The 24,194-nt window shown below is 36.2% G+C and overlaps 1 protein-coding gene across 19 annotated transcripts in view; it reads right to left on the bottom strand.

The window, feature by feature from the left end:
* The window catches only part of KCNMA1 (potassium calcium-activated channel subfamily M alpha 1), a 514,017-nt gene that overhangs the window by 175,229 nt on the left and 314,594 nt on the right, over positions 1-24,194 (bottom strand). For all 19 annotated transcript variants that reach the window (XM_074874548.1, XM_074874549.1, XM_074874557.1 and 16 more), the window contains exon 6: positions 3,511-3,586. In XM_074874548.1, coding sequence (XP_074730649.1) covers positions 3,511-3,586 — 76 coding nt within the window. The remainder of the gene's footprint in view (positions 1-3,510; positions 3,587-24,194) is intronic.

Genomic DNA, 24,194 nt, shown 5'->3' with positions numbered 1-24,194 from the left:
ACAAACATTCAGTCAAAGCACAGGACCCTAACCAATAGGTTCCCTAGATTAAACAAAATCATAGAAATCATGCTGATGCAAAGCTCCATTATGAAAGGCTAAACATCATCTGTCACCTGAACTTAGAACAGGAGAGGCTCCTGATACAATGTGTCAGTTGATCCCCACATATTATTGTAATACAAGTAAATGACAGCAGCCATTAAGAATAACTATTTACATGACTTGATTGGTACATTTTATTTTTGCTGATTTATTAAACATTGTACCTTATCCCTCCTCTATTAACTACTCCCTGTGCTTCTGCCAGAATCTAAATATAGATGAAGGATTAGTCACAAACATTTTCCTCCTCTTTAAGCTCTTTCCAACATCTGTGCAAAATCCCTTACTGTGAGCCCTGCTAAGCCTCTGTAGTTTTGTTGAAAAATGTTAGAAAACAGTGAAGGAGAGAAAATTTCAGCTGAACACCACACAATTCCTTCTATTTCATAAAACACAGGAACAGAAAACATTGAGTTAAATACATTTAATTTCAAATTAGGAAAAAAATAGATCCTTGGCAGACCATCGTCTTTTATACACTGCTGTAAATTTTTGCTTTGCCTTATCTTTTCAAATATAATTAATAATTTTTCAGATATTCTAATAACTATCTAATACTCCCACACTAAGCTGCTAGTCTTCTCTCTGCCTTTATTTTTGTATTGTTTAGCTTCTTCCTCTGGATTCCAGTGCTTGGAGTGACCCTTCTGCCCATTGTGTAAATAATATATGCTCCTTTAATCATCCTATCTAATCTAATTCCAGGAGTAATTTCAATTTATAGGTTAAACTTTTTTCTCTACCGGGGAAAAGAGGAAAAGGACAGAATTTCTTTTCTAATCGCACCAAGTATAAAAAATACAGCAGTGCCATTTATACCCTATCAGTTTTTCATCTCGTCAGTAGTTACTTGTAATAACAAGTAATGCCAAGCACACTGAAATGCTTCTAGTCATATTAGTTTCATATTTTTTTCATATAAACACATATAGCCTCAAACAGGGAACACTTTTAACTTTTGCAGAATTTTCAAATAATAAAAAGTGTTAGGATTTTTTCCTATACTATCATTTCAGAGCTAGTAATGATATAATGAACTTGCTATCTCAGTTCAACAATTCAAGTTCTGTCATTAATCCTTGGTGTTTACGTTCACAAATTATGAAGTTGAAACTGTCATTAAAACCTTAAAAGTGCGTTGCAAGAAATGCTAGAATATCTTAACTCTAGAAGCTTTTTAACCATTCCTGAGCAAAACAACATTGCAGTAGCTGGTCAAAAGCATACAGTACAGTGTAAGAGTTTAAGGCAGTAACAGTTTAAGGCCACTGTACATAACTGAATCACTGCTTGAATTTAGGGAAGTAAATTTTATTTAATTAAAAATAAATTTATTGAGACTACTAGTTTAATTGCTTTAACTCTTGCAAAATTACTAGATTGTCCATTAAACACAAGTGTTCAGCACGCTGCTTTTTTTGGTTTTTTTTTTATAAAGATTAATAATGCAGAAATAGAAATTTTCAATTTAAAAGTATTTTGGTACTGTAACAGAAAAAGTGTACCCACCACATGAACCATAGTTCTTGCTTGTGGTACTTAACATGCTGAAAATATGAAAATTTCTCATTGAAGTTAGCACTAACAATAATAAATGAATTTTCTAATTTTTGCTTTGTAAAAGCTAAATTCATGTAAGACAATAAATAAAAACCAAGGCACTCACATGGTCAAATGTATGTCACTCCTAACTAAAAAACTTTCCTAAAATAAATGACATTCTGTTCACTTGTTTTAATTTGACTCATCCACATTTTACAAAATGGTGTTTTGTGAACATTGATAGTATTCCAAATTACTTAGTTCATTTCAGGTTATTAAGTAAGATAAAAAAGAGAGCTGACATGTCTTTCTATTGAAGAACTAGGAACAGGGAGAGACATAAAAAATTAGTTTGAGGCACTGACAGTTTTTAAATAAATGGTGTTAGCCATGAATTGCTGGGGATTCATCAGCTGAGTAAATTGAAACAGTCATATAAGGAAGCTCTGCTTCACAGCCTCTCTAATAATCAACATTTGAGGTTTACAGATATTTGGACATCTATATAAATAATCACAGAGATTAGGATATCTAAGAGTAAATTTTGCACCAGAGAAATGCTATTTAAATGAACAGGTCAATCTTGAAAAAGCCAATTCTGAATACACTGAATGTGATTAATGTAGCATCCCATCATTTATGGATCTGGAAGTTTACAAAGCCACTGATCCTGAAGGGGCCTTTAGCCCTTATCCAAAATCCTTTGAATTTATGGAGCTTCTCCACTGACTGCCATTTCTTTTGGTGAGGTTGTTCTGTGTGGTAAATGAAAACTCATCGTATATTCTCTGCTCCTGCACAAATTACTCTCCATTACCATTCTGGTAGTATTCTAAACTATTGGACTACATCTTCACTGCACATTCTTTGATGTCTTCATTTGACAAGAACAGGATTCCTTACACACACAGCTAAAGACAAGTAGCATGAGACTTTTAGCAAAGAGAAATGTTTCAAGGTTAAGGGTTGAAGAAACAGCTGTCTACTCTGAGTGTGTACAAATCTCAAGGATCTATTGCCACATCACTAACTAACATAAGAAGCAAATGGAGTTACTTGCATATAAAGCCCTCACACATGCATTATCAACTGGTGGAGAGAGCATAGGATTTCAGAATGAAACTGAGTTTACATAATTATTGGAAGTTGGGTTCTATACTTCAGCTGGGACGTTTTAGGGAATGATGAAAGACAATGCGTCTTCAACTGCGAGGCATGGGAAGGTTCCCTTTTATTTCCTTCAGAGTGATCTTTTGTTCAAAGTTGTGCTGCTTCTGCATAACTTTCATGTATTAATAGCTCAAAGAATCAATGAAAGCCAGAAGGTTTCTTGGGAGTATTTTAATTATTCTTTGAAATACATGCTAATGACAGTGGACACAATATAAAGACAGCTCAGTGTAAAATCAATTTTTAATATGTTTTTGATGTGAAGAAGGATTACCAGTTCAAAAAACCTGAAATATAGCCACAATTATTATTTCTCAAAATGCTTTTAAACTGTATTCTGTTGAATGAATTTTGATTTCTGTTTTTCCAGGGCAGCAGAATATGGACTGATTATGTGGCAAGAAGCAATGTTTAATCAGCGCAGAGCTCTGTAATTCATTCTGCTTTTAATTTATCAGCACACAGTCTTGCTCAGATATTTCAAATGTCACAACACATCAACTAAAACCTACTGATCGCATAGCAAAAGATACTGACACTGATAAATCATTCATCAGCAGAAAAAGGTTTAAAGAACAAGTAATAAGAGGTTTTTTCCAGAAGAGAAAATTATATATTACTAGGACCACAAACCTAAGCCATTTATGTTCCATCACCAATGCAACTAACTCAGTATGTAAGAAAAGGTCTTACCTTGTTTTAAGGATATTCAGAAACTGCAAAATTTCTGAAAACTGTATCAGTCTAAGGGCTCTTAAAAATCTTAAACCTGCAGTAAAAAAAAAAAAAAAAAAAAAAAGAGCTCTAGTAAAGAATAATTGAAATTATAACAACATTTCACTTACAACAGTGATCAATTAAATCAACACAGGTAGCATACAAAACGTCAAATACCTTTGAAATGTTCTTCCATATTTAATGGTTCCAATATCCTTACCAGGTCTTTTTCAAATTTATTTCCTTAATAGCTGAAGTATCCTACCAGAAAGCCTTAGTTTATGTAGGAAGCCATGGGAAGAGACATACAGGCTAAGGGGAAAAAACCTCACTGAGGTTCTATTGGTACTTCTAGTGCACATGTCCTTCTCTTCCAGGCTGTCAAAGACACATACAGATCTGAAACTCCTCAGTCCTCCAAGCTCCCACATTGCTTCATGAAAAATAAGAGATTATGGCCAAGAGATCTTATAACCTGGATAAAGTAGACTGTGTATATGCCTGATTAAATTGGTATATCTTAATGACGTAAAATCTTTTATTGTAACAATGCTCCCTATCTCCACCCTAATTTCAAAAAACTCAAGCAGGAGAACAGAGAAACAACACATTCTCTCTTAAAAATTACTAATCTACTATAATTCTTTCCCTCAGACTATAACTATAGGAATAGATTACACTTTGGCTATTAAAGAAGTAACTATTTTTACAAAGAAATAGCACTTTTGTGTTGAAATCAGGTTGCTTGAATAGCAATTGCCAGACAACTACAAAGCCAGCAAGACACACACACACACAGAGCATGTGGAAGAGAAAATACGGTAGGAGATTAAAGGCTTAAATTATTAAAAGTGATTTATGCTGATAGTAAATAATTTGGCTGCAGATCTTTGGCATATGAATAAAAGTACATTGTGTATTATATACATGCACAGCTTATAAAATTAAAATAAGTCTTTGAGGATAACTTTTATTAGATAGTATAGCCAGGAGTTACATAAAAGTTGTGTAACATGGTATTGTGAATGTTACAGTTAGGTCCAGGGCAGCTTGTTCTCATATATCTTCTTTATTGACATTTATTTTTACCCAATTCCAGTGCTATAAACCACTCTGTGTTTCTAGAAACTTAAGAAAGACTGGTCCTGGCAAACATGTAAACCTGGTCACAACTTACATCATCTCAGTGGAGTCAAGAGGTTCCCCTCAAGAGCAAAGATGTATGTGGTGAGATGTTTAAATCAAGACTTTATTTCTGAAGTATTCTTGGAAAGTTGTTAAATAAAATTTCTACTCTTGCCAAGTCTCATAAGTAGCCTTAACAAAGTAGAAAATCACTCCTGTATATTACATGGATATAAAGGTTCTTTTTAATTACTGACTGTGGGGAACTCTGAAGATTAATCACAACTTGATTTGGGGATCTAGACAAAAAGCAATAAAATGATGCTTAATAACTATAAACTTCAGATCCATTTGCAATTAGAGGATGATCATTTTGGATCACAGCGCTGAAACTGTGGGAGACATGTCCCTCTGCTCCACTTACAGTAGTTTCCACAGTTGCTACTCCTATCCAAAGAGATGTAACTGGACCGAGATGGAGAGGACCTTTACTAGCAACCCTCAACTTTCTCAGCTCTGTTCCATTCAGCTATCTTCCTCACTCTATTTCGTAGGAACTTTTTGAAAAATGGCTGGTGGCCACTTTTCAAGTGCTTTGCATTGCATTTGAAGTTAATGAGATGGCCAAGTTACCATTGCAATGTTTCAAAAAGAAGCCTGAAAAACATCAAAGTTAGCAATAAAACCTCTATCTCCAAACTCTTACAATGCTTAAGATTATTTTAGTTGCTGAGACATCAAATGATGGAACAAAAAGACTATGGCTTCAATGTATCTTTTGTGAAAGAAGAAAATCATTATGGATTAAGTTCTGCATTTGCTACAGCCTACTATTTTAAAGAACTCCCTTCAGAGATTAAAAAAAAAAAAAAAAAAAAAAAAAAAAAAAGTGGAGAGTTTGCTTGAACTATAAATAGTACTGGCTTGTAGTTGTAAAAGGTTACAATCACCTTGTAATCACTGTATCTTGCCTAGGACATTACTTGTGGGGCTGCATTTTATAGCTAAATGAATTATTACACAGAAAGGATCAAATTTTGATATTCAGAAACCTCAGTGTATTACCTACTTTGTGTGGTTCAACTATGAAGAACAAGTATGAAATTAAAATCACAGTTTTCCTTATCATGATGGCAAATGAATTCTTTCCAGTATTCTACACTTTTCAAGACCCAAACAGATCTGTTATTAGATTCCTATACAGGTAATTTTATATGATTTTCATAGAATCATAGAATAGTTTTGAAGTGATCTTTAATGGTCATCTATTCCAACCCCCCCTGCAATAAGCATGGACATCTTCAACTATATCAGGTTGTTCAGAGCCCCATCCAACCTGACCTTGAATGTTTCCAGGGATGGGGCATCTACCACCTCCCTTGGCAACCTGTTCCAGTGTTTCACCACACGCATTGTAAAAAATGTCTTCCTTGTATCTAGTCTAAATCTACCCTCTTTTAGTTTAAAAGCATTGCCTCTTGTCCTTTCACAATAGGCCCTGCTAAAAGGTTTGTCCCCATCTTTTTTATAAGTCCCCTTTAAGTACTGAAAGGCTAAATAAAGTCTCCCCAGAGCCTCTTCTTCTACAGGCTGAACAGCCCCAACTCTTTCAGCCTTTTCTTCATAGGTGTTCCATCCCTCTGATCATTTTTTTGACCCTCCTCCAGAACTGCTCCAACAGGTCCAAGTCTTTCCTGTGCTGAGGGCTCCAGAGATGAACACAGTACTGCAGCTTGGGTTCAAAGGCAGAGAATCACCTCCCTCAACCTGCTGACCATGCCTCTCTTGATGCAGCCCAGAATATGGTTGACCTTCTGGGCTGCAAGTGCCCATTGCCAGCTCATGTCCAGCTTTTCACCCACCAGTAACCCCAAGTCCTTCTCTGCAGGGCTGCTCTCAACCCCTTCATCCCCCAGCCTGTATTGATACAGGTCTTGACTGAACTCAGGTGCAGGACCTTGCACTTGGCCTTGTTGAACCTCATGAGGTTCACACAGGCCCACTTCTTCAGCTTGTCCACATCCCTCTGGATGGCATCCCATCCCTCAGGCATGTCAATCGCACCGCTCCGCTTGGTGTTATCTTCGAACTTGTTAAGGGTGCACTCAATCTTACTGCTTATGTCACTGATGAAGATATTAAGCAGTACTGGTCCCAATAGGGACCCCTGAAGGACACCACTTGTCACTGATCTCCATCTGGACATTGAGCCGTTGACCACTACCCTCTGGAAGCAACCATCCAACCAATTCCTCATCCACTAAACAGTCCGTCCATCAAATCCATCTCTTTCCAATTTAGAGAGAAGGATGGTGTGGTGGACCGTGTCAAAGGACTTACAGAACTCCAGATAGACAACATCCGTAGCTCTTCCATTGTCCACTGATGTGGTCACTCCATCATAGAAGGCCACTAGGTTACTCAGGCAGGACTTGCCCTTGGTGAAGCCATGCTGGCTGTATCAAATCACCTCCCTGTCCTCCATGTGCCTTAGCATAGCGTCTAGGAGGATCTGTTCCATGATCCTCCCAGGCACAGAGGGGAGGCTGACAGGTTGGTAGTTCCCAGTGTCCTCCTTTCTACTTTTTCCAGTCACCAGTAACTTCACCTGACTGCCAAGAGATGGGTATTCCAAAATAGTGTAAAAAAAGAACTCTGAAAAGTTCGGAACAAAACACATAAAAGGACTGGGACAACATCAGGGCTGCAGCTGGTAGGTTTGAGTAACCTTGTTTCCAGGTACTCACAGTATCCTACTCTCGGGGACTGAGCATAGAAGCATCAGTCAGTTCAGTGTCTGCAAGTGAAACCCACTATGCCTGCAGTGTTTACTTCCCCTAACACTATTAACATAAAGAGTCAATCAGCCAGAACAACTCCACATAGTAGAGACAAATTACACTGTACAATGCACCAGTGAACACACGTTCCCAGTAGGTTATACCCTGGAGACTTTGTGTGGTCTATTGGCAACATCCACTAATACAAGCTGAACTCAAACACGGGAGAAGTGGAATTCCCATTCTTGAATACTTATTTCTAAAGTTTGACTGTGAAAGAGGTAAGAGGTGCTGCCTTTGAATGAATCTGTTTGGCACTCTACAACAATTAATAGCATTGACTGCTTGACCCTCTAGTAAGTTATATTCATTTTGAAAGACTGCAGCTAATGCAGAGATTTCAGCCTTGTTCTTCGAACAGACTACAAAAAGCTGCTGCCGAGAATAAACTGTAAGCATAAAACTCACATGAAATGATTTTCCCCCTAAATGTATGATTATTTGTATTACCTTGAACTTAGCAAAGAGATGATGAATCAGCTGAATAATTCCCAGAGGAAAAGTCCGCAAAGCACTTCATTCTGGTGCTGGTATTAATGACATGCAGAAGTGTGCTTGCAATCATACATGCATCCATAAACTGACAGCACAGTAATCCTCACAGCAATAACCTTGTTGCAATGAGACTGTTGGGTCTAACTCAAGAGTAACTATTGACAAAGTGATGTAAAAGACAGCCTGTCTCTGAAAACTAATCATATGTAACCAGTAACACAATGCCCCATGCTATGCCCTCTCACTGTTTTCAAATCAAATTTGACTCACTACCAAGTTGTTATCTCTTTCAGGTCCACCAACTCACCAAGAGTAGAAATTTTTGGTATTTGTTTATGCATCAATAGTAAGCAAAATTCTGTAATAGGAGCACTAGCAAAAATTCCCACTTTCCCAAAGCTGTGTACATCTCTCTTTCCTTAGCAATATTTGGGAATGTATTTTATACATGTGGGGAAGAATAATTTCTTTTAATATAACTACAAAACTTTTACATTTAAATGATATAATCAATAGATGAGATAGAGTAAGTTTCTTATGTATTACAGTAAAGTCTATTCTAATTTTGCACACTTCACAGGATCCTGCCTGCTAAAATTAATTGCAAACTGCTCAGGAAGTACTTGCTGTTTTGTCTCCATCATGTCACTCAACTTTTTCTTGGCAAGAGGTTTTATATTGGAATTTTCTTATGGGATCTGACTGGAATAGGAAATCTTCTATTTTACCATCTATATTATGAAACATTCTATATTACCATTTATACAAAAAATAAATATTTAAAAGATTTAATTTACCTGGAAAAACTCTCTAATCACAGGAAAAATATACAGATAAAATGAAGGGCCTCTTCAGTTTGTCAGTCTTCTGATTCTAAATGGATGACTAAAGTATGCTTCTGAGCTGGAGTTTATTTCAGCTGCAATACCCAGGACAAAACTAAAAGATTCAGAGATTTCTAGACCAGAAAAAACTTTTATGATTATCAAACAAGATTCCTTTAGCAATATGAGACAAAGAATATTAGTCAATAGTTTCTACCTCTCAAATTATTAGTACAATAATTTAAGTTCTAAGTATGATGACTCAAATGAACCTCCAAGTATACCACAGGATTATTTTCTTCCTGTGAAAGTATTTATTTAGCTACCTGCATTGCCTGTACAGCTAATGGACCATTTTCAAAGTACACTGAAAATGTAAAATATGTGTGTAATATGTTCTATTTTTACTAGGTAATTTCCTGGATAACACGTGTGGTGTAATTTTATTTCAGATTCTGAGTGTTCACCCTGGAATCTGAAAACAAACGAAAAAAACCCCACACAACAAAAAAACCCCAAGAACTACACCTGACTCCCAAAGATCAAATGCCTTCTTCCTGAAATTCTATATGCTGAATTTATACATGAAAATTTGACGCATCCTCATCTTTCAGGCCAATTTTGAAGGGTCACTAAGAGAGGCTAAATACTGTCCAAAAAACTGAAATCAGTGTTAAATATTACAGAAATCAATTATATGTGCAACAAGAAACAATATACTATGTTGAAATACAGGGCTAGATCTAGAATACAACAAAAGTATTTTTATTCATTTCACTACATACTTGTTTGGTTCTGTGAGGTGAGGTGCAAATACTCGCCAGCTATCGCTTTCTCACTCTTTACTAAGGACCCAGTAAAATGGATGCTTTAGACCAGAATAGTGATATAAACATGACCAGTACACTACATGCCAGTAGCAGTGCAATTAGAGTAGAAAATTATTTTCTCTATACAGTTTATAGCAAAACAAACAACATTATTTTAATCTTTATTTGACTTTACAGTCTTAAAGGTGCTGAAATATGGTATTTTCCTGTCTATCAGACAGTTTTGCAGTTTCTCTGCTGAACTGATGCTTTCCACTGGATTAGTATTCAGCAGCAGTCAGGATTACCCGTAGGTTACAAACCCACACAAAAAGAAAATTTACTATTTTAAATCTATAAAGGGAAAGAGGAGGAAATCACGACAACTACACTTATTTGTCTTTAATGAGATTCTTAAAAATAGAAGCAGGAATTGGGGTATTTCTTCATTCAACATGAGAGGTCAATCTACTAGAACAGCATCAAGTATTACACTATTTCTCATCAGTGAGATACATAATCCCTTTCTTATCGCCCTATGTTGTTTTTTTCTTGCTCGTTGACAATAGCATATCCAAAATACTGGTAACAAGGATTCAATATACAGAGATTCTATATAGCATTTCTATTCTTGACAAACCATTCACCCATTCAGCAGAATGGTATCTTCATCAAACCTATCAATGGCTATTTCTACCCTATATTTCATTAAGACCACATGGTTTACTGAAGACTGAACAAACCAGAATCCATATTTAGGAAATCAGAACCTTTTCTGAGACTCACATTATGGAGGGGTAATTGTTAGGATGCAGAAATAATCCTATCCTGAACGCCTTCACACACTGCAGCAGGGTAACCTGAGATTCCACTCCCTGTAGATAGGTTTGAAAATGAAAGCTCAAACAATGAGACAAGAATAAATAATATGGGCAGAAAAGACTCTGCCATTTTTGGAAGCAACACTGCCAAAATATTTTAATACCTTTCCCTGCTTCTGTTATGCAAGTGTACAAGCAGGGAAAACAGTCCACAGCATGAAAAAATCAATACCCTATGAACCAGGACAGTAAAACTGCATCAAGTTCAGAATCTACATAAGTTGTACACTAATTGCTTTCAAACAATGCTGTATCAAAGACTTGTTAATAAATCTCTCTGCTGCACATGCCTTTAACTTACTTTTACACCTGTTAAAATAATAACAGCAGTTTAAAAACAATTTCTTAATAACTCCACCATTGCAGAATATTACATTCCATCCTTCAATAAAGACTGGATTACTTGACTCTAGGTGAACACTGAATGTGATATGAGCACATTACAGCATGTGAGTTGGGGGGGAAATTTTTCCTATAAAGTAACTGAAATACTGTAGCACTATTTTGAAGTTGAAAAAATAATTATAATATCTTTTTAAAAGAGAATAACACTAGCACCAGAGACAGAGTCACAAACAACAGTTCTGAAGAAAAAGTTTAGAGAGACCTTACCCCAGTATGAGCCGACCCTATAACAAGACACCAAGGAGTTTCGAAAAGTATGTTGTTCTTCCTTTTCAGGGATATTATGTCCAGCTTTGACACGATACCCATTTTGGAACAATTCTCCAAGAGATTTTTTACGCCTTGTAGTACTTTTATAAGTTTCTGTATGTGTGCCCCCAGAAGTGTTGTGGTAGACTAAAATCTTGCTGGGAATCATGACTATTTATCTTCAGCTTCAGGAGAACTGCACGTAAGTCCAGTCTTCAGTCACTACATCCACCAATAGTGAAGACAGTCATATATTTACCCTCGTTTCTGCTAATTCAGTATCAACATGAAGAGACAGCTTCAGAGTTCTTTCTTTGACAGAACTTCTCTTTGGAAGCAAATGGACACAGGATAATGCAAAGTTCACCTTTACATGTTGTTACCAAAAGATAGTTCAGTATAATCTAGTCCATTTGTTAGCATTAAACAGAATTAATTCAAATACAAAACTCAGCCTCACAAAACAGACTAAGAGTATCACATCCAGACAAAACAAATAATAGAAGCAGGCAGGCAGTGCAGATGTTCCTCTGATCCGTGATGTATTAGAGCTTAAAAGCCATCTTCTATCCGGATATTACCACATAAGCTTCTTTCAGATACACCAAAGAATCACACCCATCGATCCAAAACCCACAAATATGATGCCGTTCACTTAGAATGAACAGGTACTCTCATAAAGAATATAGTTCTTGTAGTTCATGTACATAAAGGGAATTGTTTATTGTTGTATTATTTTCTTTGGCAACTTTACATATCTCTCTTCTGGTTAAAGCTAGTATGCAGAAGGCAGAGGCCACATAATCAGCCAACTCTCACTGGATTTATCCCAGATGAAATAAAAAAACCCAAATAAACACAACAATTCTTTATCTAATCCCAGTTAATGACAGCTATATTACTGCAGGAAAAAAAACCCAACAATTTTGCCATCAAGCAAGAGTACAAAGAATAGAGTGCATTAGTTCTCTCAAGCAGACTGGCTCTGTGAATACTCATAAAACTGAATTGTTGTTCAGTCAGCTACCATCTCATTCAAATAGGAAAAGCTCTTTAAAATAAAATGTAAGTGTGAGATATTACCTTCCATGATATATGATATGCTTTCTTAGTCACTTTCCTGCTTTGAGCATAACATGCAAACTTCATCTTGAAAAGCTATCTTCATTTCGAGGAATATGCTTATCATTCCTATTTTTTGTCCCCAGAGGAGCTACAAAGATGTATATGCCAAAAATATATCAATGCCATCTGGAGTACAATGCAAAGCAGACAAAATTAGACTGCACCATGTGCTTATAGGAAATGTACAGGATCTCAAAGCATTTTGGAAATGTTATTAAAGGGTAACAATGCTAAAAACAGAAATGGGGAGAACACACAGATTTCTATATTTCAAGTAATACGCAGTGAGTAAATCAAAGGCAAACCACTTCTGTGACTCCTTTACACTATGTTCTTACAAACAACCTTGTCAATGTTCCCACTGGTCACAGTAGTAAAGTTCCACTGAGTCTAGTGGGAACAGTTTTTGATTCTTTACATATGCATGCAGACATATATATATATATATATATCTGTGAGCACCTGAATCACTCCTCTCAAACTGGAAAGGTTTGAACAAGGTAGTACTTATCTATGTTACTAATCACATCTTGTACAGCTCAAACTGAAAGAACACCCTACTTACTTTTTACCATATAAGGCATACCATTTTTCTTTCTTTTTGTATTTCATCTTGAATAGTAGCACAATCCTGTTATTATCTAATTTTAAACCTATCATTAGTGTACTTTGTACTTAGTACAGCAAATGTTTGGGTGTAGAATCCATTCACCTTGCCAGTCTGGAACATCTCTAAAGGAAAACAGTACCCAAGTAAAAAATAGCAATAGCCAAGCTGTTTAGTTTACATAACCTATATTTTGGTTTTAGTAATTTGACAGTATTTCTTTAACCCTCTCAGCTCCCTGGCATAGCCAGATTTTAGTCAATTTTCTCCCTTTTTCTGTCAGTGCATTGCTAAATCTATTGCATACATCAAAATCTGAAAAAATGCATTAAATGATGAAAGATAGAAATAAATCTAGAATAAATCTGTTCTACAGCTTAAAAAAATATGAATCTAAATTGCAGCAGCAGCAGGATGACGACATATTGTGCTGGGAAGCACTATTCAGCACCACAGAGCCACACAAAGATGTTTGCATTATTTTCCTGTGCAGACATTTCTGCTTTCCAATGGAATGGAATTTTGTTCTACAATCTGATTACACAAGACAGCTTACTGTTTTCAGTGAGAGTGCAGTTCTCTGTTATCTATATTATCTATCTATTACTAGGCCAATTTTTTCATATTAGATGTAAAATTAGATTACAGAAAATTATTCTCTATAGGCTAAATTATTTTTTTCTTCAGTTGTCAAGAAAACTACCTTTTAGGTATCACATCATCTAGCTCAGATGACCACCCGAATGAAGTCTAATTTAGCAGATGAAGATGATGTCATTAGGAAAATAGCACTGTTTCCAGTATTTATGTACTTTTTCCTCTCCCTGTGAAGGACACAGTTGACAGTCTCCTGGTCTGAGGTAGACTTAAAACTCCCGAACTCCATGTTATTAGAAACATCAGAGATGCGTGCAGTCTTTTCTGAAGTATTTACTCCAAACTAATCAACATTCATTCTGTTCTAAGGAGCTCTAGGATGACTTGCTAAAACCTACTGTACCTTCAATGAACCCAAACTATTTAAAGTATGTTACAAGTGAAGTTTCCTGTATTTTTAACAAAAGCATATCCTTGGAGCATATCACTCAATGACCCTTCCTGAACTTGCCATAAAAATGGATTGATGTACTTACGGAAGCATTGCTACAATTAAATGACAACTTGCTTTCGAAGTCCATCCAAATGTGGAACTATTAATCTCAAAAATGCAGGAGAAGAAAGCAAGCAAGCTCTCAGCAGCTGAGTTTTACCTTTGGCTATGCAGGAACTTGGTGCTTGTTATATCGACTTCCAAGAGAAGTCTTGAATAGATCTTTGATATAGACAACCAATATTAGGTAGAAGCCAGAATCAAATTATTGTCCTCTAAAGCACAGGTTAGACAGGGATGACTGATTTGCTGTGGTTTTGTAGGATACTATCTGCTTACAGTTGTGCCCAAAAGCACAATCTAGAAAAAACATGAAACACAAGGAAACCTGCCAATGAGAAATCTGCTGTAGAGAAAAATAACTTTGTTATATCCAGTGACCATTCTCTCCTTGAAGATTACTTTTTAATTTACTTTACGGCAAGGCAACACAGAAGGTTCCACGTTATCTTTCATCTCTTTCAGGTTGCTACTTCTGAAACTACAGTGTAAAAGCCATTGTACTACAAGAAATGGCCTGTAAGATTTTCATTGGTCCTATTTCAAAAAGGGTAAAAGTATAAAAAAAATAACCTGGTGTGTCGGAACATAAAAACTATACAAGCTGGTCAACAACTACTTTTTGGTACAGCTTTGTAGCATCGCCTAATGGGTTATGACAAATCTACAACAATCTAATGTTCATTCTGCCAAGCACTTACTGCTCATTAATCTCACTAAATGATTTAGAAGGTAAATTTATAATCCAAACTTGAGTTCCTGAAGAAATGCATGTAGTTGCATTATTTATTTTTTTATCTCCCAGTCTCAAAGTCTTAAGATACTAAACCATTTTCAGAAAGCTTGGCACTAGCAATAGCAAAAACAGTCACTAGGTATGTAAACATTTAACTTTGCTGCTTTATACCACTTCAGGCAATGAGTATGCCATATTCTGTAAGACAACCAGAGATATACCCAGTAGAGAATGAATAGCAGATCTTTACATAAAATCAGACTGTACTGTCTTATAAGCATCATATTTTATAAAGGAAGTATTATCCCACCAAACTGATGGTGGTGCTATTTTTAATGAAAGGCTGAAAGCATGAAGGGAAGGATAAACATTATTCATACATACCTCATGGAAGAAAAGAGCTAGGGAGAAAAGGAATTTATTAATCTTTCATTTTTCTGTTTTTTTTACCTTATAGTTGTGTAATTCTTTCTAGATACTGAAGTCCATATTCAGAAGGATGCAAAATATGCCTTAATTCTTTGATTTTTGGAGAATAAAATAATTGGACACTGTATTGATGATGCTACTAAAATCAAGATGACCCTTGAAATAAAAGGTTACACCTCAGCAATCTAACCTTGCAGAGAGGTGGCACTGAAGGTTGGAAACTTGGAATTTGCTTTTTAAAGTGCCTGTTACAACTCAATATACTTTCTGAAGAATGACAAGTTAGCATCTCGTATAATATTCCCTGGCATTCATCAGGAACAAATTGCACTAAAATCAGGAATATGCTATTCTGAGAGGCTGTAACCATGGGGCAGGACAAATGATAAGAGCAAAGCCAAAGGAAGGACAAAGGCCAGATCTAAAGCCTGACTCATGCTGCAAGACATTGGTTTAAAAAAAGACTTTCAATTCTGCCTGTCTTTGCTCCTGTGAGTCACAAGGCACAGGCCACAACTGCCAAAGAAACAATGAGCATACTATGAAATTAAGACTTGAAAAGGAGTCAAATATTTCAGTTCTAATCAAATGGTATGACACAATGCATCCTAGCCATTGAACCTTCTTTAGCCTTTGAATTGCACAAAGAAAATATTTAAATAGATATGAGCAGATACATACAGATATATTAATTATGAAAAAACGGTTATGAAAATGATACACCACAAAATTCTATATGTGATTACGATTCAAGTGCAAAAAAACCATATTCCATTTTCTGATCAGATGGATACCAAACTTCATAAAATATTTACGCCTTTCGAAGAGAAGTGATGCCTGTTTACTCTGCATAGGGAATGACTCCTGGCACCTGGTGTAAATTTATATTGTAATAACAACAAACAATATTTCATACCAGCAGTCGAATTAAGAATTTAGGGATAAAATTTCACAGAAATCTATGATTATGGTGTTTTAACTCCTTTTTGGAAATATAGCTGTCATGTAACCGAAGGGTTGTGGTTAATGGAGTTAAATCCAGTTGGCGGCTGGTCACGAGTGGTGTCCCCCAGGGCTCAGTTTTGGGGCCATTCCTGTTTAACATCTTTATTGATGACCTAGACGAGGGGATCGAGTGCACCCTCAGTAAATTTGCAGACAACATCGAGTTGGGTGGGAGTGTTGATCTGCTCGAGGGTAGGGAGGCTCTGCAGAGAGATCTGGACAGGCTGGAGCGATGGGCTAAGGCCAACTGTAGGGGTTTCAATAAGGCCAAATGCCGGGTGCTGCACTTGGGCCACAACAACCCCCAGCAGCGCTACAGGCTCGGGGAGGAGTGGCTGGAGAGCTGCCAGTCAGAGAGGGACCTGGGGGTGTTGATTGACAGCCGGCTGAACAGGAGCCAGCAGTGTGCCCAGCTGGCCAAGAAGGCCAATGGCATCCTGGCTTGTGTCAGAAATAGCGTGGCCAGCAGGGACAGGGAAGTGATCTTATTCCTGTACTCGGCACTGGTGAGGCCGCACCTCGATGACTGTGTTCAGTTTTGGGCCCCTCACTACAAAAAGGACATTGAATTACTCGAGTGTGTCCAGAGAAGGGCAACGAAGCTGGTGAAGGGTCTGGAGCACATGTCGTACGAGGAGCAGCTGAGGGAACTGGGGTTGTTAAGTCTGGAGAAGAGGAGGCTGAGGGGAGACCTCATCGCCCTCTACAACTACCTGAAAGGAGGTTGCAGAGAGCTGGGGATGAGTCTCTTTAACAAAGTAATAAGCGATAGGACAAGAGGGAATGGCCTCAAGTTGTGCCAAGGAAGGTTTAGACTGGGTATTAGGAAGTATTTCTTTCCAGAAGGGGTTGTTTAGGTGTTGGAATGAGCTGCCCAGGGAGGTGGTGGAGTCCCCATCCCTGGAGGTGTTTAAGAGTTGGGTTGACATAGCACTGAGGGATATGGTGTAGTTGGGAACCGTCAGTGTTAGGTTAATGGTTGGACTAGATGATCTTCAAGGTCTTTTCCAACCTAGATGATTCTGTGATGTAGGCTCATACACCACTTATCAGTATCCCTTATTTCACCCCATGCCAGTACTAAAACATAGTCTTCACCTATTCAGTATTGTATCATGTTTAAACACAAAGTCTGAGAACTGCAAGTGTCAATTCATCACTGACGCTGAATCAAGAATAAATCCAGTAAAGGGAATATCATTTAAAACTCCTCTCTTCAAATTCATGTCAGACAGAAAATCTGTCTGTGATCTCCTTACTGAGAAGCAAATTCTCAGGGAGTTTCAAGTGCACACATATCCTTGCGCTAATAGGCCAATGTTACCAAATCACTAAGAACAGACAGGGAAAATTTCTATGGACTATCAAAGTAGATTAGAACCAGCGCCTGGAAAACTGGGTGCCTACTTTTCCTAGAAGATGCCGTTCCTCCAAATCTATGAATCATGTGCTATTTTCCACTGAATGCAACATATTTCTTATACAATCCACCCTGAATGCAATTGTATATTATTTTCTTTAGATGAATTTCCAAGGTAAGAGTGAGCATCAGGGAACCCAGATGAACCTATCCTGATTTGTTCTTATTTTCTAGATGTCTTTGATTTTACAGTGCTGATATCTACACTTTGCCCACAATAGCAAGGAAAGTGAAACGATGAAGAAACCAAACCGAGTGTTAATATGGAATTTAACAGAAAATAAAACCTGCGATGACACTATTTTCTTTATAAATTATCCAATCTCATTTGAATTTATACCTGCAATATTTTGCATGTAGAGACTCAGATGTCCATTGACTGCCACACCATCATGATATATACTGCCTGCAAACCAACCACTATAAAAATAACTTTTTCTTGAGTTAGCATTGTCTTAACCACATATCTAGCCATTACCTAAACACTTAATTAACTTTAATATCTAAATTTTAGATTAAATTATATAAAAATTATATATACATTGTATATATACAATACAAATTTCAATAACAGTTATGTTAATTTATTACATAATTAATTGCTTAAATACATAAATTTAAAAAGTGAACTTCTAAATAATATTCTATCTATTACTTACAGCAGCCTGTACGTGACAGAACATTGGTAAGAACCCTACAGGATTTAGAATTTCAATAATAGCCACAGAAGTTGGATGCTGAATAGGAAAGGGTCGCAAAGGTTGAATTTTGAAAAAGGAATAAATAGGAAGGTTGCAAAAGGCATTCTAATCATATTAGGATTTTATATTTATCTGACTGTGATTATTTCTTCTTCTGTCACAAGGCTGAAGAGTCATTACATCCTTGAACTTCACTGACTCACTTGACTTACCTCAGACAAAAGCATCCCAGATCAGAATTAAGCAGAAGTGAGCAAACCGACATAATGTGAAAATAATATTCACTCCGACATCACCACACAGTGTCAGTACCATACACGGCCACTAACATTACAGTTAGCTCATAGCAATAAGAGACCTTTCTGCTAGGCTATAGAGGTATGCACCCACATTCCTTAAGTCTAGCATCAACTGAAAGTATTCTACATCTCCAAGCACATGACACTTTGAACAACCACAGGGCTGCAGTGTGGATGAATGAGATTGGCATTAACTGCTGCATGCACAGTGGTTGAAAAGGAACCAGAGTATCTCTGTAGTGCAGCACGAACACACCCGTACACAAAAACTCCTACAGTTCTGAAGGAAAATGTTCCATACAGTAAGGATTGGTCAAAGAAAAACATAACCAGCAATTAGGAAGACAATAAAGCTGATAGCTAATTTATACCGAGCAGCAGAGTAACTCGGTGATAATTGAGAAATAACTGCTGGAGAGTTTGGAGTACCTCAGCAATACCATAACGTAGTAGACTATACCATTTTGCTCTCAAGTCATCTTTGCTTATGAGGGACTACAACACTTTCCTTTTGATTATCCAGAGATATCCTGACTTGAATGCAAAACCTCTTGAAATTGAACTTGACATTTAAGATACTACGTGGCTGATTCTTTTCTGTTAAACATCCACAGTGATGCTACAGTATTATTATTTTTAATAAAAACAGCGCTCTGCAGGGTAATGCTGAACAAAATGCTGTGTACTACACCTGCCCCTGTACAGCACACCATCTGCCTTACTTTACAGATGCTGATTTAAAAAGAAGGAAAAATAAGTCATCTATAACTGAAACAAGAAGATGGCTTTAAACAAAAAAAAAGTTTTGTATACTAGAAGTTTTACTTATGGAGAAAAACACACTTTTCTAAGTTTAGATTCTATTTTTAAATTAAAATATGCATTATCCTGGTTTTGATCTTTATCTGCCATCTGCTATATTTTTACTAGCAACAAACAAAATGGCTGATAAAGTCAAATAGGCTGCTTTTCCAATATTTCAGCTTTTGACCTGATGTAGCAGCTAGGGAGATTTCATAAGAAAGCCTAGTATTGGCAAATGCCTGTGCAATTTTGAAGACCAGATAAGCTTAGATAGTTGGAACCTAAAAAACACCAAGCAAATTCAGATTCTTTGGCTTCATATCCCTTCATATCAAATCAGAGAAGTAAGATCGGTGGATCGATTTAGAGCAATATGTTTCCTAACTAACATAATCCCATATAAAATTTGCAAACACGATTTTTTCAAGAACAATTAAATGCCTGAATGAAACAAGTGCACGCCAAAGTTTAGTAGCAGCTTATTTAACACTGCTCCATATTAAAAAATACCTTGAACTGAAGAAACTGGGAAAAGCAGCAGAAAGATCCAAAAGCATGCACCTATAAAGAACAAGCAAATACTGCCTTCTGAGCACCATTAGTTTTATTGGCAAAGACTTTCTGGCAATCCATCAGGTATACCACTGCAGTGCAAGTAGTTACGGAAGGTCAATAACTTCAGAGACACTTCTGTGATGCAGAGAAATGTCCTTCCACTTATGGACTGGATTTTCTCTGCTGTGTTTCTATTTTTGTTTTATTATTTAGAATTTCAGATAGTATAATACTTAACACTGCTGAAGGTGGCAACAAGGTTAATGAATGCTAAATGTTTAGGGGTCGGCAGTGAATCAAGAATAACCCCTGCATAATGTAAACATGGATACTATAAATACAGAAGTACTAGAGAAACTTAGGCATTCAAAAAATTGATGTGAAACAAGTGGCAAGAAGTGGCAGACTATGAAAGATACTGTTTTCTTGATTTAAGTCAATATTGTATGAAACTCTGCCAAATGGTATAAATATCCTGCAGTTCAAAACCTCAGAAAAAGCCTTAAATACTTTAGCTGGAAGAACAGATCTCTATATCCCAAATTTTCCTTCTCTACATGGCACCTGACTTTGTATGGCAAATTACTGTAATTGCAAAAATTGAATAGTAGATCAAGGAACAGACTGAGGATAAATGTAGTATTGTTGCAAACTGTTATCCAACCATTACTTGTGAAATGTCACATAAGCAGCAAGGTCAGAGTTTTGCTCATATTGATACCTGAAGCATAGAAGCACAAGAAGTAATCTTACCTAATCGCAATGGGTTTTTGGTCCATTAGGTAATGGTCAAGCATCTAAATAAATGTATTAATTAAGTTTCCCTTTTGAGTTTGGAATTATAATAAGAGAGGAAATCTTAATCAAATGCTCTCTTGACTTTTCTTAGATTCACCTATATAAAGTCAAGCGAAGGAATTGCCAAAGATTACTGAAAGGATATGAATGATCTGCTTTATCTAAACCTCCAGTCTCAGTTGAGTACCTAAGTTAATTCAGAGCTCTCTGACATTCAGCAGAACAGCCACTGTATGAACTTCCAAAAGTCTCATATGGAATTCCTAACTTCTTCCTAGTGAGATCCTAACTATCTTTGAATCATTTTATATCAATTCCAGTCTCAACAGGATTTGTTTATGATTAATTCAGTCTTGCAAAAAGGTCAAGAGGAACATGGCTAGGTTGGGGGTTTTTTAAATTACTTAAGCTGCAAATGTATGTTTTCTTAACTCCACATAAACCAAGCCTCATGCACCACAGAGCACACTAGACAACTGGTGCTGAATTAATGAGAACTACATGGACATCCCAGAACATTTAGTCCAGGGCTTAGAGTATAAAAGAGATCCTTTAAGCTGTGTTACAGAAGTTAGATGCTTAGAAATATAAAATGACCAAAAACGGTCACCAGAAGTTATAAAACTTATGTTAAAAATACCAGAATATAAACTCTCATGTTCTAGGTATAAGGACTTCTGGTTTGGGGCTTATACAGATATTAATTATATACTTATAAAGTATAAAATAGTGTAAGCATTGAAAATTCAAAGTTGAGAAGATCACACTCTGCAACATTACTTCAGATTCCATGTATTAAAAAAACCAGTTACCAAGAAACCAGTGAAAGAAGGTATCAGGGGGAAAAACTACTGGATAATGTATAATGAATATATTGAATTCCTACAAGGTACTGCACAAGTTAATATACTATTTTGGAGCCAAGACATGAAATTTGATTTTCAACTAGTCTTTCAGCTGACTTTTAAAGATAAGAAACAATTAGTTAAATAAATAATAATAAAAAAATTAATCTTTTCTCTCATATTACCGTTCAGGAAACTGTGCAGGTTGGTTACACGCTGTAAGTAGCTCAGGATAATTTGGAAAGCATCTGTCGAATGATAATGCAATGATCTTTTTGGACACTACAAGTAGCATTTTCAAATGCACCTCATGCAAAGGAATACAAATGCCAGCAGACAGCACAAGTGAACTATGGGTTCCCTAAGTAGTTTGAGGGAAAGCATTTTTTTCTTTTAGAAGTTTATTCCACATTCTATTAAAGACAAAACTGTACAGCTTGGATAGACTTCATTTGAGCAGAAGGGACTTAATCACAGTGTCTGAGAGACCATGGAAACCATTAGAGAACACAAGAACAGTCATAAAGTAATTAAACTGATAATAAAAAGCAGGATAAAAAGAAAACATTAGACTATTTTTTGCACATAATATCCAGATGTTGAGAACATATTTTCATTAGACAGGAAGGGATATGGAGAAGATAATTACATAGTATCTTATAAAAAAATGCAAAATGTTTGGTTACTAAGAGCAATGGCAGTGATTTATGTTTCAGCATAAATCCCATATACTTGATACTACCATCCCAGGGGAGTATGACTGAATGAAATATGAGTGAAAAAGTCAAAAGCAATTATTATAAACTACTTAGAATTTAGCAGTCCATCTATTCCAGAATGACATTCTGTGTTTCTGAATGACTAAATCTGGCAGACTATGATCATGAACGTTTGTGGATGGATATCCAGAAAAAACATGAAATAGAATATTGATCAATGATGACAATAGACAATTTGGTTTACACCACGGAAATGTCTATCTGAAAAATATATGCTGAAGAATATTAATATACCTTTAGAAGTTCTAGATATTACAACCACAAAAGAATACTAGAAGTGTTTAATGGAAGGGAGGGTCATCTATATGATTTCATCTTGGCAGACAAGGAAAAAGCAATTATGAAATTTAAATTTAGGCTTTTTAAATGAAAATACTGATTACATTTACTGTTCATGGAAAAAAAAAAAATCCACCACCCAAAACCCAGAAGTCCAAAATAGTAATATATATTTTGTATTTAAAAACATCAAATTCCAAAAAGAAGAAAGTGTTTATGAACTATGTTAATCAACCATGGACTTACTGCATTGCAAATAAAAGACATTTCAATTGTAGCATTCTATCACTAGGAGCATGGTGGACATTTCAATAATAATTGAGAACAGGCCGAAGTGTCCCATATATATTTTATTTTATAACTGAGAAAAAGCCAACCACGTAATGATGGCATACTTGTCTTCCTAATGTGACTAAGGAGAACGCTAATAAACACATCCATTAAGGCAGACATTTTAAGTCCTCATGTCTGGGTAACTCGTATCCAATAGTTTTAAAAACTCACTCTGTGGACTACCTTATGTTGGTTTTCAGTGAGTCTGGCACATGTAGTTTATGGAAGTTCCAGAAATATTTAAGAAAGGTAATGTTATTTCATATGTTTAAAAGAAGTAACCATATGCCTATTAATCAATCTTCGACAAAACAAAGAATTCTACTACAAAGCAAATAAGTGGTCAAGATAGAGAATTGTATTTATGTATACATTTTAGAAAAACATCCTATCCCATTAGCTTTTCCATGAAATAACATGTTTGAGTGATAAAGCTATAAATACTGATGTAATTTACTCAGCATTGCCGTGGTACTCAATAAATTGACCAAGAACCATTAAGTCTTGAAATGAATCTGGCATGTCTTCTCTGGGAGTCTTGTTGGGGATGTGTTCTTGTCCCTAGGTTATTTAATACTTCTATTAATATTCTGGAGGAAAAGTAAAATTCACACTAATAAAGTTAACCAATGATACTAGATGATGTAACGCTTGATAATGAAGAGAACAAGCTAGTGACAAGCAGCATTCGGGATCACGTGTAAAGCAGGATAGCAACAAACTATACGCATTTGTTTATAGGTAATTACAAACTCAAGACTGGATTTTTTTTCCGCTAAAGATGCATTCTTGTGCAATCAAGTTTCTCCTCTCAGAAGTAGAAAAGATGCAAGAGGTCAAAGAAGGCCAGATAAACAAGGAAGCACTTTTATTTAAAGCAATATAACAGGTATTAGCTATGACAGTAACTTGCAATAGATCCTCAACATTCAGAGAGTATGATTACTCTGGGGCGAAGCCTGCCACTCATTCACACAGGAGAAAATCAAAGTACCCCCCTACCTATGGCTTCTCCCAATCAGAGCAGAATAGAAAACGGAATGAATTTAGGGTCAGTTTTCTATGCAATGTAAAGTACCACTCACAGACAGTCACAGACTGGAACTAATGACACTTGAGACTAATATGGTCCTTGTGTTTCTCCTCTGCTCCAGCGCCTTTTGGCTA

The sequence above is a fragment of the Strix uralensis genome, chromosome 7 (assembly GCF_047716275.1).
Source record: "Strix uralensis isolate ZFMK-TIS-50842 chromosome 7, bStrUra1, whole genome shotgun sequence".
NCBI lineage: Eukaryota > Metazoa > Chordata > Aves > Strigiformes > Strigidae > Strix > Strix uralensis.
Note: the sequence above shows the minus strand (reverse complement) of the source record. Positions and strands in the feature narration are given on the sequence as shown.